We start from the raw sequence: 14,386 nt of genomic DNA on the forward strand, positions 1-14,386 counted from the left end.
GAATATGAAACAGTCTTGAATAATCAGAGAGATCTACGAGTTATATTTGATGCTTGTAATGAAACGTTGGGAGTCATATTTCAAAGTTTAAGCTTCAGCATTCATTTTATCGTAGGTGTTCTAGATGAAATCAGGTGCGTTTTCTTTCCTGTTCCACCATCACAATTGCATTCTTAATGAAGCTAAAACACACGAGCATGGCCTTAGTAGTCAATTACAACAAATTACTGTATTAAAACTGTTTGTTCTGATAATCCTGCCAATTGTAACAGAATCACAAGTTTCATTGATCGCATAAACTTAAAGATTATTGTTATCAACTTCTAACAGTATGTGTGAATCCACTGGATCGAGGGAGTTTATTATGACATCATAGCAAGTAAATACAATGTTTGGCTTTAATATGACTTTTCTAGAGGGAATCAATAGTGAGATTAAATGATACAGGAAACAGAAAACTTAAAAAAATATATATAAATAAAAAAAAAACAAGTTAAACACACTCATAACCAGAACATTCGACTGCCATGTTTCTTTTGTTGGGTGTTGCTGACACAAGAGAATGACTTTCTTTACACTTTGCCCGCCTTGTGATCTTCCTGCCTCCGTTCTTGCACAGCCTTGCTGCCACTGACTTAAAGCCACACCTCATGTAGCTTACTATTGCAGTGAGAAGCTCTCTGAAATGTGAAATGGATATTACAATTCTGGTAAGGATTTACATTTTAGATTAAAAAAAAAGATCTACATGAGGATGCATGTGGCTCAAATACATATTAAATGCAAAAAGACCAGTCAGTTGGGCAACCAAAACTAAGAAGGCCACATTATATTCCATTTTTAACTTTGAAAATCAGTCAATAATCAATTTTGACAATGGCATGATTGCATCATCTAATTTCCACATTATAAAATCCAAAACAACTTGAAGCAAAGTTTTCACACATCAAGTCAAAACATGTATATATCAACAAAGAATATGAAGACCCTTACCAGTTCAAGTTCAACCTCAAAAAAGTTTCGGAAACTCGTATCCCAGTTAAGAGTAATAGTGCAAAAACTTCTACACTATCCATAACAGGATAATTTAAAGCAATACATGTAAGACCAGTCTGAACAAATCAAGGGATAAAAATTGAAAGGTATTTTGTACTTACAATGGTGAGCAAGGAGACCGTCCCCCATTTACATAGTACAAGAATAAGAACGAATCATAATGTTGGCCATTGATTAAATAAAATCCCTGCAACCTTCTCACACACTTGAAAGACATTTTCTTGTACAAATTGATTGCAGGGTTATTGTAAGAGATTACATGCAAGTAGACAGCTCGGCAGGTTGGAATACTTGAAGCATATTTTATGACCTCCCGAATCAGAGAAGAAGCTGCAGAAAAGGCACAAATTAGACTGCCAATTTATATTACAGAGGACTTGAACAAAATTAAAGTGCAAAACTCCTACCTACTCCAAGACTTCTATATGCTTCCACTACTCCAAGCGTCAGAACATAGACTAAAGTTTGGTCAGATTTAGCTGAGTCATATCCAAGCATATCCACTATCTACAAGAATAAGATCCATGCAATAAAATTCACAAATCATCAGCAAAAAAAAAAAAAAAACTTTCAAACATTTACACTTTAAGTATGGCATGGCATATTTGACAGTTTGAACAAGTTTATTACAAATTAAGTTTAAGTGAGACGTTATCAAAAAATTATCAACAGAAAAATAATAAAACAATCGAGCCACATGAGCAGACTGTGGATATCAAGAAGTACGTGACACTACAAGTTTGTGATGGTTGTCTTCAGATCAAGATGATTGGTTGAATAAGACTATAGATATTAAGATATGCATTTCCATCATGTTTGTCTTGGTGTGTGTCCACAGCTTGTTCATTAGAGTTTAGACAACTGAACGGATTTATTGGAAGGTACTTTTCCATCATCATTGCGTTAAGAAGATTGATTGAACACGCATTTCAAATAAATTTTCAAACAAGAACTAGCTACATAATATATCCCCTTATAGCCAATAAATAAATCACAAAAGCATTAAATAGCACCACTTTCCACATGAAAGATGCATTCTCACAGAGTAGTAGAAACAGAACATGTGTTCTCTTTTCAGCACAAGTTTTAGCAAAGATGGACAGATAACTTCTTCATAGTATATTCTCTTTTCAGCACAAGTTTTAGCTATGATGGACAGATAACTTTTCATAGTATGCTTCAAGTAATTAGACAAAAGGCATACAATTGTACATGAATGGGGTCAACCTCACTTTCTTTTGCAAGAACAATCCTTGCTGTTACAAATCCAATGAGTTCATCACTTTGACCATCCGGCCGACTGCTGTCAACAGCTCCCCATGACACAATGTCACGTCCATTTACCACATCATGGAAAAAAGTAGATTCGTACCTGAGAATTGTAGATATCTTTGGGTAAACACAATTTCAAGAGCTCATACTTGAACTTGAAGTCAATAAAATGGCACATGATCTCACCTGATGGGAAATAATCTGCCATGGATATGCTCTAAAATGTCCAGGTCAGAAGGTCGAATAGGCCTGTAGCATATTTTTGGTTGAGTAGACACTTTTGGTTTTACCATTGAGTCTTTTTCACTTAATCCCCAGCAAATATCTGATATACTTGGAAAAATCGTTCAATAACAACTGCTTCCATTTACACAGCAACAATGAAAAATGCCATTGAATAGATGCTATTACTGGAAATTAAACAACAATGTCAAAATTTCTTCATATATATTATAAATACTGAAATGAAGAATAAAACAAGAGTTGTGTGTATGAAAATTTTGGCTCAAATGTTAATGGAATGTTCCTTTTCTACAAGTGTCCATTTGGCACACAGAATTAGACGTGGAATTGGGGCTCAGAATTGGAATCACAATTTCAAGTTCCAATTAACTGGAATTATAATACAACTAAAACTAACTATTCCTAATTTATAACTCCTAGTTCTGAATTACAATCCCAAACCTCACCTCCACACTAAACAACCACTCTCCCTTATTTTGCCATTCTCATTGCCATCATTGTCATCATCACTACTCCCACCACGATCATTGTTATTGTCATCATTATCATCATCATTGCCACCAACCACTGCCATTGTCATCACCCCCTTGCCAGCAACCACTGCCACCAATGTAACCCCTTACATGACTATCCTAATTAGTGGTATCAAAATGAAAATTTGGCTTAAAATTATAATTCTAATTTCTACACTCTAATGCTTTACACAACTCAAACATAAGAATAATTATTCTAAACCAAATCCAGATTCTTTTGCCAAATGGATGTTAAAAGTTAGTATTTTTTGGATAGAAAAAAGAATATTGTTAGAGGGAATCTGCCTAGGCAGGACAAAGAAAAGTGCAAGTAGGCAAGAAATGCAGCAAAACTCTACAATATCTATCCAAGTCAGACAAGATGAATCCCTTAAAATAATTATTGGCAGAACAATATAAAGAGGTCATGTACACAATCCTAGCCCAAAATAAGCTAACTCTTATAACTTGTTCAGGAATCCCTTACAAGTAGTTTATCTCCTCTAATTCTTTTTACCAAAATCTTTAAACCTAACCGGCAGAAAATAGAAATGACTCCAAAGTAGAAGTTCAGGCCCACTACTCAGTACTAACCCAGCACTCCAAACAAAATTGTCATAAAAAAGTGTCCAGTTGTTTATGAATTACAGCAGCAAATAATGAATGTGAGGAAAGATTAAGAAAAAAGCACTGCAGAAGAATCCAAAGTCAAACTCTCCTACCAGAATTGGAGTGGAATTAACTGGATTTAATTCCTTTCACTGAGTCAGAGGCAGAGCCAAATACAGCACCCTTAATTAGCTGTGAGATTCTTTTCCACTGCTCTTGAGAAAATCCACCATACCAATCTACACTTCCTAGATGAAAAAAGTTAAAACTAGCATCACCCTTTTTTCCCTTTTAAACTTGGATTTTGACCTTCAATTGTTCTGAACCTAAAGTAAAATCATTCCCCAGACAACTTTATTCGGTTGACCTTCAATTGTTCTCAACCTAAGCTACTTCCTTTGAAAGACAACACTCAATATATAATCTATCAAAAACAGCAACTTTTGGAAGTTTCCCACATAAACAAAAGAAAAAAAGAAAAAAAAACAGCAATCATATAGTTTGTTTGTTTCTTTATCCGTAGGAACCGAAGACAATTACCCTGGAACAATTCACGCACAATGTTCAACCAACTAAGCCAGACCTCCGCCCGGTAATCATATATAGTTATTCTAACAACCCAAAAAACATCCGAGTCACGTAACAATTCCCTTTCATAAAGATTCAAGTAGCAATCAAAGTATTGATGATAAGAAACTGAGAGAGTAATAACCGCGGGATAGGAATAAGTTGTATAGTAACTTACAGCAGAGGGAGCGGAATGATTGTAATCAAATAACCTTAGTTGAGCACGAAGATGAGATTACAGAAAGAAAAAGGAAAGCGGAATGATCGAGGCAACAAAGATGGGATTTGAATGGAGATTTATTAAAACAGAAATGAGATGGGATTAGCAATTAGCATATACAATACGTACCGTACGATTACCATAACACAATCATTGCTTCTCAAGACTTTATGTTATGCTTCCTCCCAAATTCAATTGAATGCGTTCGGTTCCACCCTTGTCTTGCCTTCACTCCCAACAACGAATCTCTCTAACAACCCAACCTAACCTCTTTCTCTCTCTTCTCAATATTTATTTTTATTTTTACCCTTTTTAAATTTAATTTTTAGTAGTAGTATTTCATGTGCAGAAGCAGAAGTATTGATTCCATTCTTCTCTCTTATGTTTTTGTTTGCTTGTTTAGGATCTCGTGATTCCGTTCTTCCATCGCATGTTAATTCTCTGCTAATGGGATAGAATAATGCACATTCTGTTTCTGACCAAATCAAACCTAAGATATAATCATGTCATTCCTAAGCTTCATGCCTATTATTATTTGTATTATACTGGTGTAACAATTTTCTTGTGAAAGTATATTAAATTTGCAATTAAAAAAATATTATTGTAATTTTTTAATATATTTTTCAGTTGTAAGTATTTAAACTACAGTTTTACAATAAAAATATAAGATAATATATACATAATAATTTTGTTGATTTTATTTTAATTTTGCTAATAACAATTGATAACTTAAATTTATTTATTTATTTTTGGTAGAAAAAACAAATATCTTTTATTATGGGCGTAAAATCTTTCTCTCTATTTAACGCGATTATATGTTATAGTATTCAAATTCGAAATCACCTAAAACAATTTCACTCTAATTAATACATACTTCTTTGGTTGTATATTTTTCTAGTCAAATAACCTATTAAATAAGAAATAATTGAATCATGTAACTCCACACTACCAACAAAAATGTTATTTAAGAACGATGGAATTAAAGAAGCCCAAATAATTAGATTAAATATTAGATGAATTAGTTATTATTATTTTTAAATTATTTACTCTTATTTTATATTTTGTTATTGACAACCACTAGACTATATATTGTATCTCTCATTTGATTATTATCATCAATGAAAAATATCTCAATTATTATTTTATCTTCCTCATAACTTTTTTTATAATCTTTGATGATATTTCTTTAGGAATAGTAATAGAGTAGAATTAGCACTCTATCAAACTCCCAACAAATTTTCACTTTAATAACGGAATCTTTAAAAATTAAAAATAAATAAATCATCCATTTTTATGTTTTTTAATCCGTTATAACAAGTAAAATATATTTTTTAATATTAAATAAGCTTATATACAAATTAATTTTATACTGTTTATTTATCATCATGATATTAGTATAAAATATTCATCAATTTCTTTTGAAGAAATAAAAATAAAAAATATCTACACTTAGGAAACATTTGATAAGAGATAAGTTTTTTCATACACGAAAATCATGATTTCTAGAAGTCGATACTTGGGAATCACAATTTCTAGAAACGAGTAAGATACATTTCCTTAGTCTTAATATGTTTTATAGTAATTAAATGTTTGTATACAATACATAACTAAAATTATAATTATTGGACCCGACTCGGACCAGCCAAGTCAACCCATTGGTCTTGGAATCGAACACCTAACCAATCTGAGAGTTGACTCGGCGGGTTTAAGAGTTAAACAACATTATTCATATTTTAAAAAATTAATTTATACCTCACACTTGTGTTGTTTATATACTTGCTTATTTTTTTTATCAGACATAACTGCATCTTGAAATTTAAGATGATAAAGTTATTGTCATTTTCTAATTATGTTTATCATTGTACAACAATGATGTATAATTTAAATTCTAATTAATATTATTTATACTGAATTATGAAAAAATATGTTACATGTTAAAAATTTTAAACAAATCCATAAATATGCTTCTATATGTTAAATTTTATTAAACTTTAAATCTTAAGTGTACAAAGTTAAATGTTACAAAATTATTTAGATTTTTTAAAAAATAAATCTGGTCACGTGAATCAACTAGTGACTCGGTGTTGACCCCTACTCAATGAACCAGTTCCCTTACCGAATCAATAACTAGTCCGATAACATTGACTAACTTTTCCTTCACTTGGCAAAGTTGAATTCCTAAGTCTATTGGGAATATTTTTACAGGAAAATGAGTTAAAATTAATTTTTGAAATTATAATTTCCTGACAATCTTATTTTTATTAATTGCATACCAAACATGAAAATCATAATTTCTCCCTCAAAGATTCATGTAAAAAAAATCATCTACCAAACGTCCCCATAACATCCTCGGCTACAAACTTTAAAGATAAGAATTATAAGAACAAATTCTTTTTTTTAACCTGGAGGTTATGCTCGGAGTAGCAGTCAAGTATAATAATGTAACAAACACGATTACCTGAGGGCTAGTCAACGACATGTGATGGTAAGGTATGGTGTGATTGGTAATGATGATATATTAAGTCTGAAATGTGGGATTTTAGAATAGTTTTCAATGACGTGCTGCTATGTGGTATACCGGAATTGGTAAATTTTAACACCCTTAAATAGAATATGCAGTTTTTGTGAAACAAATTTGGAGAATGAGTGGCTTTGTTTTGTTGGTTGCCATTCTGTCATCAGGAATTCTGATGTGATTACTCAAAGAGCTTCCCAAGTGCTTGCTGATTGGAATAAAGCTCACCAGAAAATTACCATTCATTGTCAGGTTCCTTGCAGGTCTGTCAGATGGCAAAAGCCTCCTTTTGGAGTGATTAAGTGCAACGTGGATGCTGCTGTGTATTCGTCATGATATGGGCTCCTTCATCTGTTCCCTTTGTTGGTAATTTGCGCCCTGTTGAGGTTGAAGCTTTAGCATTGTTAGAGGCTATTACCTGGTTAGGGAGTTTTGGGTGTTCATAGGGCCATTATAGAAACAGATTGTAAAGAGGTAATGGATATGATCAAAGGTCACTGTACAGCTCTTTCTGAGTTATCTTGCATTATTCACTTATGCAAAAAAAAAAAAGTTATTTTTGTTTCCAAATTACTTAGATAACGTCTATTAGAAGCCAAGTCAATTGTGTTGCTCATGTTTTAGCTCAGATAACTCAATTTCATGCTGGTCCCCAAGCTCTTGATTACATACCATATTGTATTCAAAGTGTCATTACTAATGAAATGATATGAGCTGTTTGTTTCAGAAAAAAAAGTTCATTGGTCTCAAAATGCACAAATCTTGAGATTTGGGAAGAATATGAAAGTGGAGAATTTGAAATCAAGCTCTCAATACCAAATTTAATATAGGACAATTTAGTATAGCATTTTCCTGCTAAACCCAAAACACTTCTTTAGGGTAGTGTTCCTCCAATTTAAAGATCATATTCTATTTTAATGAAGAAAGCTCAATATTATATGATAATAAAAAAAACTCAAATATATACATTAAAGGCCTATTTATTGACCTAATACGGCCAAACACCCTAACAAATTACTCCTATTCTAAGCTGCAATAAGATAATCCAAAATAGAATATTTTTTTCTAAATAACAAATGACGATAAATTATTGCATACCAAAAATCCTAAATAAGTCATGGAAACTGATAAACAAATTTACATTATGTAGTGAGCCATGTGCTAGATATTTCATAAAAGCCACAAACAACTATGTTCTTTGACCTTGAAATTCAAAGGACTGCCCCAGTCATAAACCGATGATTGAGGACAGCCTCAGCAGTTGGTCTTTTTCGAAAGTCAGCATTAAGCATTGCCTGGAAATCAAGAGAACAACAGCATGAACTTGTTTGGATATAGTTCTCCATAAACACTTGTAAGAAAATAAGATAAGAAGACAAAATGAATTCAGCTTTTCTCAAAGCTAAAATTAACTCATGTATCTCAGCTATTAGAGAAGTTAAATGAGATAGTTTCTATAAAAGGTAAGTGTATAAGTTGATCTTAGCTTATAAAAGAAGTTCAATTTATTTTACTTTCTTATGTTTTTCTCTTATAAGTATCTATGGAGAAGTTTTTTAGAACAAGACCAATTCACACTTGAATTGATTGAAGTAGTAATGACAACATGTTTTTTTTAACCAAAAGACACTAGCAGAAAAGGCATTATTACATGAGTTTAATTTTTACGCATCGTCAGTATAAGATTTCTACACCATCAACTGATTAAAAAATAGCATGATGAAATAACTTTTAAAATAGTTATTATAAAAGTCAACAATATTATAAAAAATAATAGATTACAATTAGATGACACTCTAAAAAACCTTTACAAATATTTAAATTAAATTCGTTTTTTTATGCTAAATTCATCTTTTTAATAATAACAAACTCTTGTCATGAGAAAACAGTTACCCCTAGAACTGATTTTCCGTGAACAACTTTAGAGATCTTTCTTACAAAAAATTAAAATATGGCAACCCTCAAATACTTTGTAAATCTGCCAAGTACTGTAACACTCGCTCCCTCAAAGCTATTCAATAATAGTTGCCCATACTAACAGACATATAAATACCTGAAGTAACTCCCAACCAGCGCCATCGCCTAGATCCAGGAACTCGACAGCGTTTACTAATCTGTCATCTGCTAGACAATACCTGCCGAAGGAGGAATAAAATAAAATGAGATAAAAGCAATGACCTGATAAAACATAAATATACACTTTCAGTAGACAGATTTTTCTTCAGGGTTTAGTCATGCTGAATAAAGTGCAAATCTAGTTTGGGAACTTTTAAAAACAACATATCTAATTGCAGGCGGGTGAGGTTTAAATACAGGGTATTTGGAAACTACATAGTTTTTAAAAAAAAAACTGATTCTTCTGTAAACAAATTTGTAGATAAAACTTTTTTGGATGAATAAAGGTACAAATGGAATGGCACCCCTAATCCCACTAGACAGGACATCACTGGCATGCATTAGTTCTAAAACAAAAATCATCTCAAAGTTGCTTTTTTTTTCCAATACTCTCTTTTTTTCCTTTCCATTCACTTTTTTCCCTCTATAAGCTAAATTTAAGGATAGTCATTAGATAATTTAGATGAGATATAACTGTAGCCTGCATGAACAACAAGCATTAAACAAGCTAAGTTTTTAGAATATAGATAAACAAAATCATCACATTTATATAAAATGAATCCAGTATTGAAATTAGTTTTGAACCAAACTAAGCCAATTTGTACTGGTTTGTTAGATATGGACTTATATAATTGGTTCCATCATTTACCATTATTATTAACTAGTTTTCAAAATTCCTAAACACCCCCTTTAAGTCTTTAGTTCAGCTATTTGTTCTTCTTATGAATAACTCATCCCCATAATAAGTATACCTCAACACAATGGAAAGATTAGATTATAAAATATCATTATAACGTATGTCTGCTTTGTGAGTCTCCAACAAGACTAAACCAGAAATTAAACTAAAAGATTACATACTCTCGTGTTGCTTCAAGATCAAGTTGGAAAGTGTTCTCCAAAAGCCTCTAAATTTCATGGCCAACAAAAACTTCAGTGAAGATATTGTCTTACAAGAAGGAAGACTTTCACAGAAAAGAATTATCAGCTATCAAAGATGAAATCATATTGGCAGCACAGCTTACTTGCAAGGAAAGGCTATCCATTACACCAGCCTCACAAAATGGAACAAAAGCCATGTATGCAAAAAAAAGACCTGCTTCATATCTGCATTGGAACTCAAAAGAAATATATAATCTGAAAAAGATGCTGAAACAAACTTCTGCATTGACCCAAGTTTTGACAAGTTACATGTCATCAGCTATTCCAAAAGCTCTTTTCTCCATTTGTGTGAATGCACCAGCACCTGTTGCTCTTCTCCAAAGCCCCTCCACAAGTTGTCCCGAATCATCTAGTTCTGTGTACCTGCAATGATGGAAGTATATGTAATGCTATTTATGTTGTAACCTGCTTCAGCTTGTAGGTAGAATGTTAGCATAAAGCAATAAAGCAGCAATTTTGAGTGCTGGCCTCAGAGTGAAACCCAACCTAGCTAAATAGTAAATAGACTATCTCAGAAATCTAGAAATAGAAAATACACACAATAAGAAAAAAATGTAAAAAATAAAATAAAATGTAGAGTACACCAATGATTGCCAATAAGCAGGGCAACATATTACACACAAAAATCAAAGTTCACAGAAAGATAAAAACATTTAGATAAAATTAAAAGAGAGAGAGAGACGAAAGATAACATTTTCCAGGCCATATGCATAAGAAATATTTATCAATGTATTAATAACATGTTAATTCAAGACAAAATAGCTCAGCAAACCATTACCTTACCTGACATTAACAGAAAATGCTAGATCTCGGAGTCTTGGAATCAAATAAGAACCTTCTCTTTCTGAAATTGTGCTGCAATCATATGACAAACACATTAAAGGTAGGATGAGAAGGTATAAGACGAATGAAAAATCTTGAACAAAATCAAATATTTTCTAGTTGCATACTTGAGAACCACAGAAAACGGTCCTAGACTCTGGTGCAACCTATCGTGGTCATGCAAGTAAGCTAGACCCTTCATGACACCTTGGAGCATCTTTATGATAAAATTTTGTCTCCTTTTGGTTGTCAGTCCTTGCTCAAAGGGATTCCAGGATGACCCTTCTCGATCTCTCGATACCCTCTCACTTGCAAGTTTTGCATAGTCTGCAGCGTTATATTTCCCATCATCACGAAATGCAAGCCACTGGATCAAACACGTTGCTCTAAGTAATCAACAGAATTGGGGGCAAGGCATGTGATGTGAAAGAAATTATGTTAATTTCACAGAACAAACCTGCTCTCCAGTCGTTGTTTCAAACCCACCTACAAGCAGCACAAGATTCTGACCAATACCTTTAGAACTGCTCTGTAAGAAAACATGTAAACCAGCAACAAGAAAATACTGAATTGATATTAAACGAATAAATTATGTAGAAAGTGATGGATGTATCCAGTTATCTCACCTGAAGAAACAAGTGTGTATTCAACTCATTTGCAGCGAGTGCATCAGCCACGACTCCCCCAGCTCGCCTTCCAGGATAAACCTTCAATGTCATTTGTTAAGAGTTTTCTATGATCAATACACAGCAAGCACATTAACATGAGCAAATGAAGAGGTAGATTATGATACTACTTACTACCTTAAAAGTTACCGGAGTTCCAGTAAGTGGACCCCGAGAAACCCTCCCTTCGTAGAGCCTGCAACACAAACAGAAGTCCCATGAGTATGTATTATCATTATGGCATCCAAAAGGGGCAAACCACATCCCAAATGGATTCAGTGTAGTCGCCTTTTCTCACGCATTCACACAGTCAGTGCATATGAAACCATTGGATAAAGATAGGCCTTTAAGTCTGATTTACTTGATTAAAACTACAAAACATGAGTCATCCAATCTTCATGGAACAGTTCAGAGTTTGTTGAATGTGTAAATACAAGGAAAAGCGAATACTGGAAATCACGTTGAATTATTTACATTGCCTACCTGATTTTGACATTGCCTTCTCCAACATCTTGAGTCTTCAGTCCTCCCAAGTCTTCAAGAGAATAGTCAGTGCCAGGCCCAGAGGGAAAGGCAGAGTAGCTGGGTAAAAAAAAATAAATCATTTTATCTTCTTATTATGGATAAGTTTATGCAAAGAGGGTCATATACCTGGTGACGTTGATGAAGCCATAAGTGCCAATGGGTCGACCCACTTGAAAGGAGTCGGAATTGGTGAAAAAAGGCAACTTGGCTTGAATTATGGGAGAGTGGAAGCAGAGAGAGGTGGTGGTGGTGGTGGTGAATCTGGAGGAGAGGGGCAAATGGGTTGTGCGATTGCGAAGACAATGCTGAAAAGAGAGCCAATCAAGAGGAACCACCACAACCATGCCTGTGAAGAAGAATACAGCGCCAAATGGATAAGAAGGACTTAGCTTCCTGTCAATAAACTCAAATGCAATGTTTTATCCTACTTTTATTGTATTTTTTCTTAATTATTGAATAAAGTTTTGGATGAAGATTTTATCAACAAAAAATCGATGAACAATTAGTTTTATAATGTTCGATTATGAACGCTAAGAGTATAATTAAATATTTTTAATTCTAAATAATTTATATTTCTTTGTAAATTTACCAATTCTTTATTCTTTATATTCGAGTTAACGGGATTAAATTTTTTAAATTGAAATCAATAGTTGAATATAAAAAAAATATATATATATATAATCTTGTTTGTTTTGCTTGGCATATAGATCACGGATATCTTTTAAATATAGTTTATCAAAATTAATCTCACTCAAATTACATTAATTATTGTCCTAATAGTATTTTACTTAAAGTAAAAATTAAATAAATTATTTTTATTCATTAAAATATTAAATGTTAATTTTTTTATAGGTTAAATTATTTATTTATCCTTATAATTTCATGATTCTTATATTTTTAGTCTTTATAGTTTGACAGTGACTTTTTTAGACCTTATTGTTTACATCTTAATTCTTTTTTAGTCTAGTTTAAAAGTGTTTTATTTTAATTCTTTTGTAGTCCTTGTCATTAAAAAAATGATATTTTTAGTTTCTATAATTTGTATTTTAATTACCTTTTAGTTTTTACTATAAAAAAATAGCTATAAATTATTATTTTTTTATTACAAATTATCTTACGATAAATTAACTACAAATTATTTGTTAATATTTTAGTAGTTAATTGTAATTGATAATATTACACATATATTTTGATGGTACTAAAATGGAATTAAAATATAAAATATAAGGACTAAAAATATCACTTTCAAACTATAAAACTAAAACTATGGGGACTAAAAATTCACTTTCAAACTAAAGATAAGAATAGTGAAATTATAGGGACTAAATAAGTAATTTAACTTTTATTATATAATCTTAATTTATCCCAACCTAGCTTTTTTTTTTAAGAAACCTAACCTAAAATTGGACTAACAAAAAGATTATTTTGACAGAAATATTATGATTTACAAGACTTTTTTTAAAAAAATATGGACGTAATTTACTAACGAATTTATATCATAAATTAAAAAAAAAATTGGAAGGATCGATGGATTTTTGGAAACTAATTAATTTTAAGATTGAATGATAAATATAATAAAAAATGATAATTCTTTTATAAAGAAAAATAAAATTAATATAATTTTTTCCATGTATTTAAAGTCATAATAGTTCTTTCATGCATTATCTTCTCGTTCATCCTAATGGACTTAAACAATAATATTTTCAAAATCATGTTCTTTATTATTTGGTAATATTGCTTGTTTCATTGAAAATTATGTTCTTTACTATTTGACAATACTGCTTGTTATTAGAAGATTACTTTAATTTGTATATTTAATTTTTATAGTCTTCAATTATATAGATAAATAATACAAGAGGGGGGTTAAATTGTATTTTAGAAATTTTAATCATTTCTTAAACAAAACATGAGTTTTCATCTGATATGAGTTTTGCTTAAAATAGGTAATAAGATATGTGAAAAACTTGATCAGAAGATGATGAAACGATTTTCACAAAAAAAAACAAAAAAAAAATAATATATAAAAACAAATTCAAACCTCAAGACACTTAAAAAGAATTAAAACAATAAAGAGAATAATATAACAGGTTTACCACTAAAATTGCGTTTAGATTTTGAAAACTCACAAACTTATAGTAACTTGAAAAATTTAAAATATTTTTCATTGTCATTTTTTATTCTTACAATATAAACTCTATTTTCTGATGACTTATCACAATAAATAATTTATTTAAGGTAAAGTTACATCTTTAAGTATAATAAATTTTCATACCAGAAAGGATGAAAATTAACACTTTCATATCTTATATTATATTTATTCTCCATA

The 14,386-nt window shown here is 31.4% G+C and overlaps 2 protein-coding genes across 10 annotated transcripts; both read right to left on the reverse strand.

Moving 5' to 3' along the window:
- Positions 1–334: 334 nt before the first annotated feature.
- Positions 335–4,988, reverse strand: LOC100812509 (histone acetyltransferase MCC1). Of its 8 annotated transcripts, none has more exons than XM_041006525.1 (7): positions 4,609–4,982; positions 3,806–3,940; positions 2,515–2,653; positions 2,284–2,428; positions 1,464–1,563; positions 1,158–1,386; positions 335–680 (listed from the first exon to the last, which is right to left on the reverse strand). In XM_041006525.1, exons 3-7 carry the CDS (start codon positions 2,619–2,621, stop codon positions 494–496), a joined length of 768 nt encoding a protein of 255 aa, XP_040862459.1. In that variant the 5' UTR covers positions 2,622–2,653; positions 3,806–3,940; positions 4,609–4,982; the 3' UTR covers positions 335–493. The 8 variants fall into 8 exon arrangements, with proteins under 8 accessions (XP_040862459.1, XP_040862457.1, XP_040862456.1 ...); XM_041006523.1 differs by having other exon boundaries at positions 2,515–2,738; positions 3,806–3,931; positions 4,609–4,954; XM_041006522.1 differs by having other exon boundaries at positions 2,515–2,738; positions 4,609–4,954.
- A 2,970-nt stretch (positions 4,989–7,958) lies between these two features.
- On the reverse strand, positions 7,959–12,467 carry LOC100819981 (uncharacterized). Of its 2 annotated transcripts, none has more exons than XM_003537708.4 (12): positions 12,187–12,467; positions 12,019–12,117; positions 11,674–11,731; positions 11,497–11,577; positions 11,328–11,399; positions 10,999–11,237; positions 10,832–10,903; positions 10,298–10,411; positions 10,132–10,213; positions 9,968–10,014; positions 9,048–9,129; positions 7,959–8,289 (listed from the first exon to the last, which is right to left on the reverse strand). In XM_003537708.4, the coding sequence occupies exons 1-12, from the start codon at positions 12,402–12,404 to the stop codon at positions 8,206–8,208; spliced, it is 1,248 nt and encodes a 415-aa protein (XP_003537756.1). In that variant the 5' UTR covers positions 12,405–12,467; the 3' UTR covers positions 7,959–8,205. The 2 variants fall into 2 exon arrangements, with proteins under 2 accessions (XP_003537756.1, XP_014619233.1); XM_014763747.3 differs by having other exon boundaries at positions 12,019–12,070; positions 12,187–12,448.
- Positions 12,468–14,386: the final 1,919 nt, after the last annotated feature.

The sequence above is a fragment of the Glycine max genome, chromosome 11 (assembly GCF_000004515.6).
Source record: "Glycine max cultivar Williams 82 chromosome 11, Glycine_max_v4.0, whole genome shotgun sequence".
Taxonomy (NCBI): domain Eukaryota; kingdom Viridiplantae; phylum Streptophyta; class Magnoliopsida; order Fabales; family Fabaceae; genus Glycine; species Glycine max.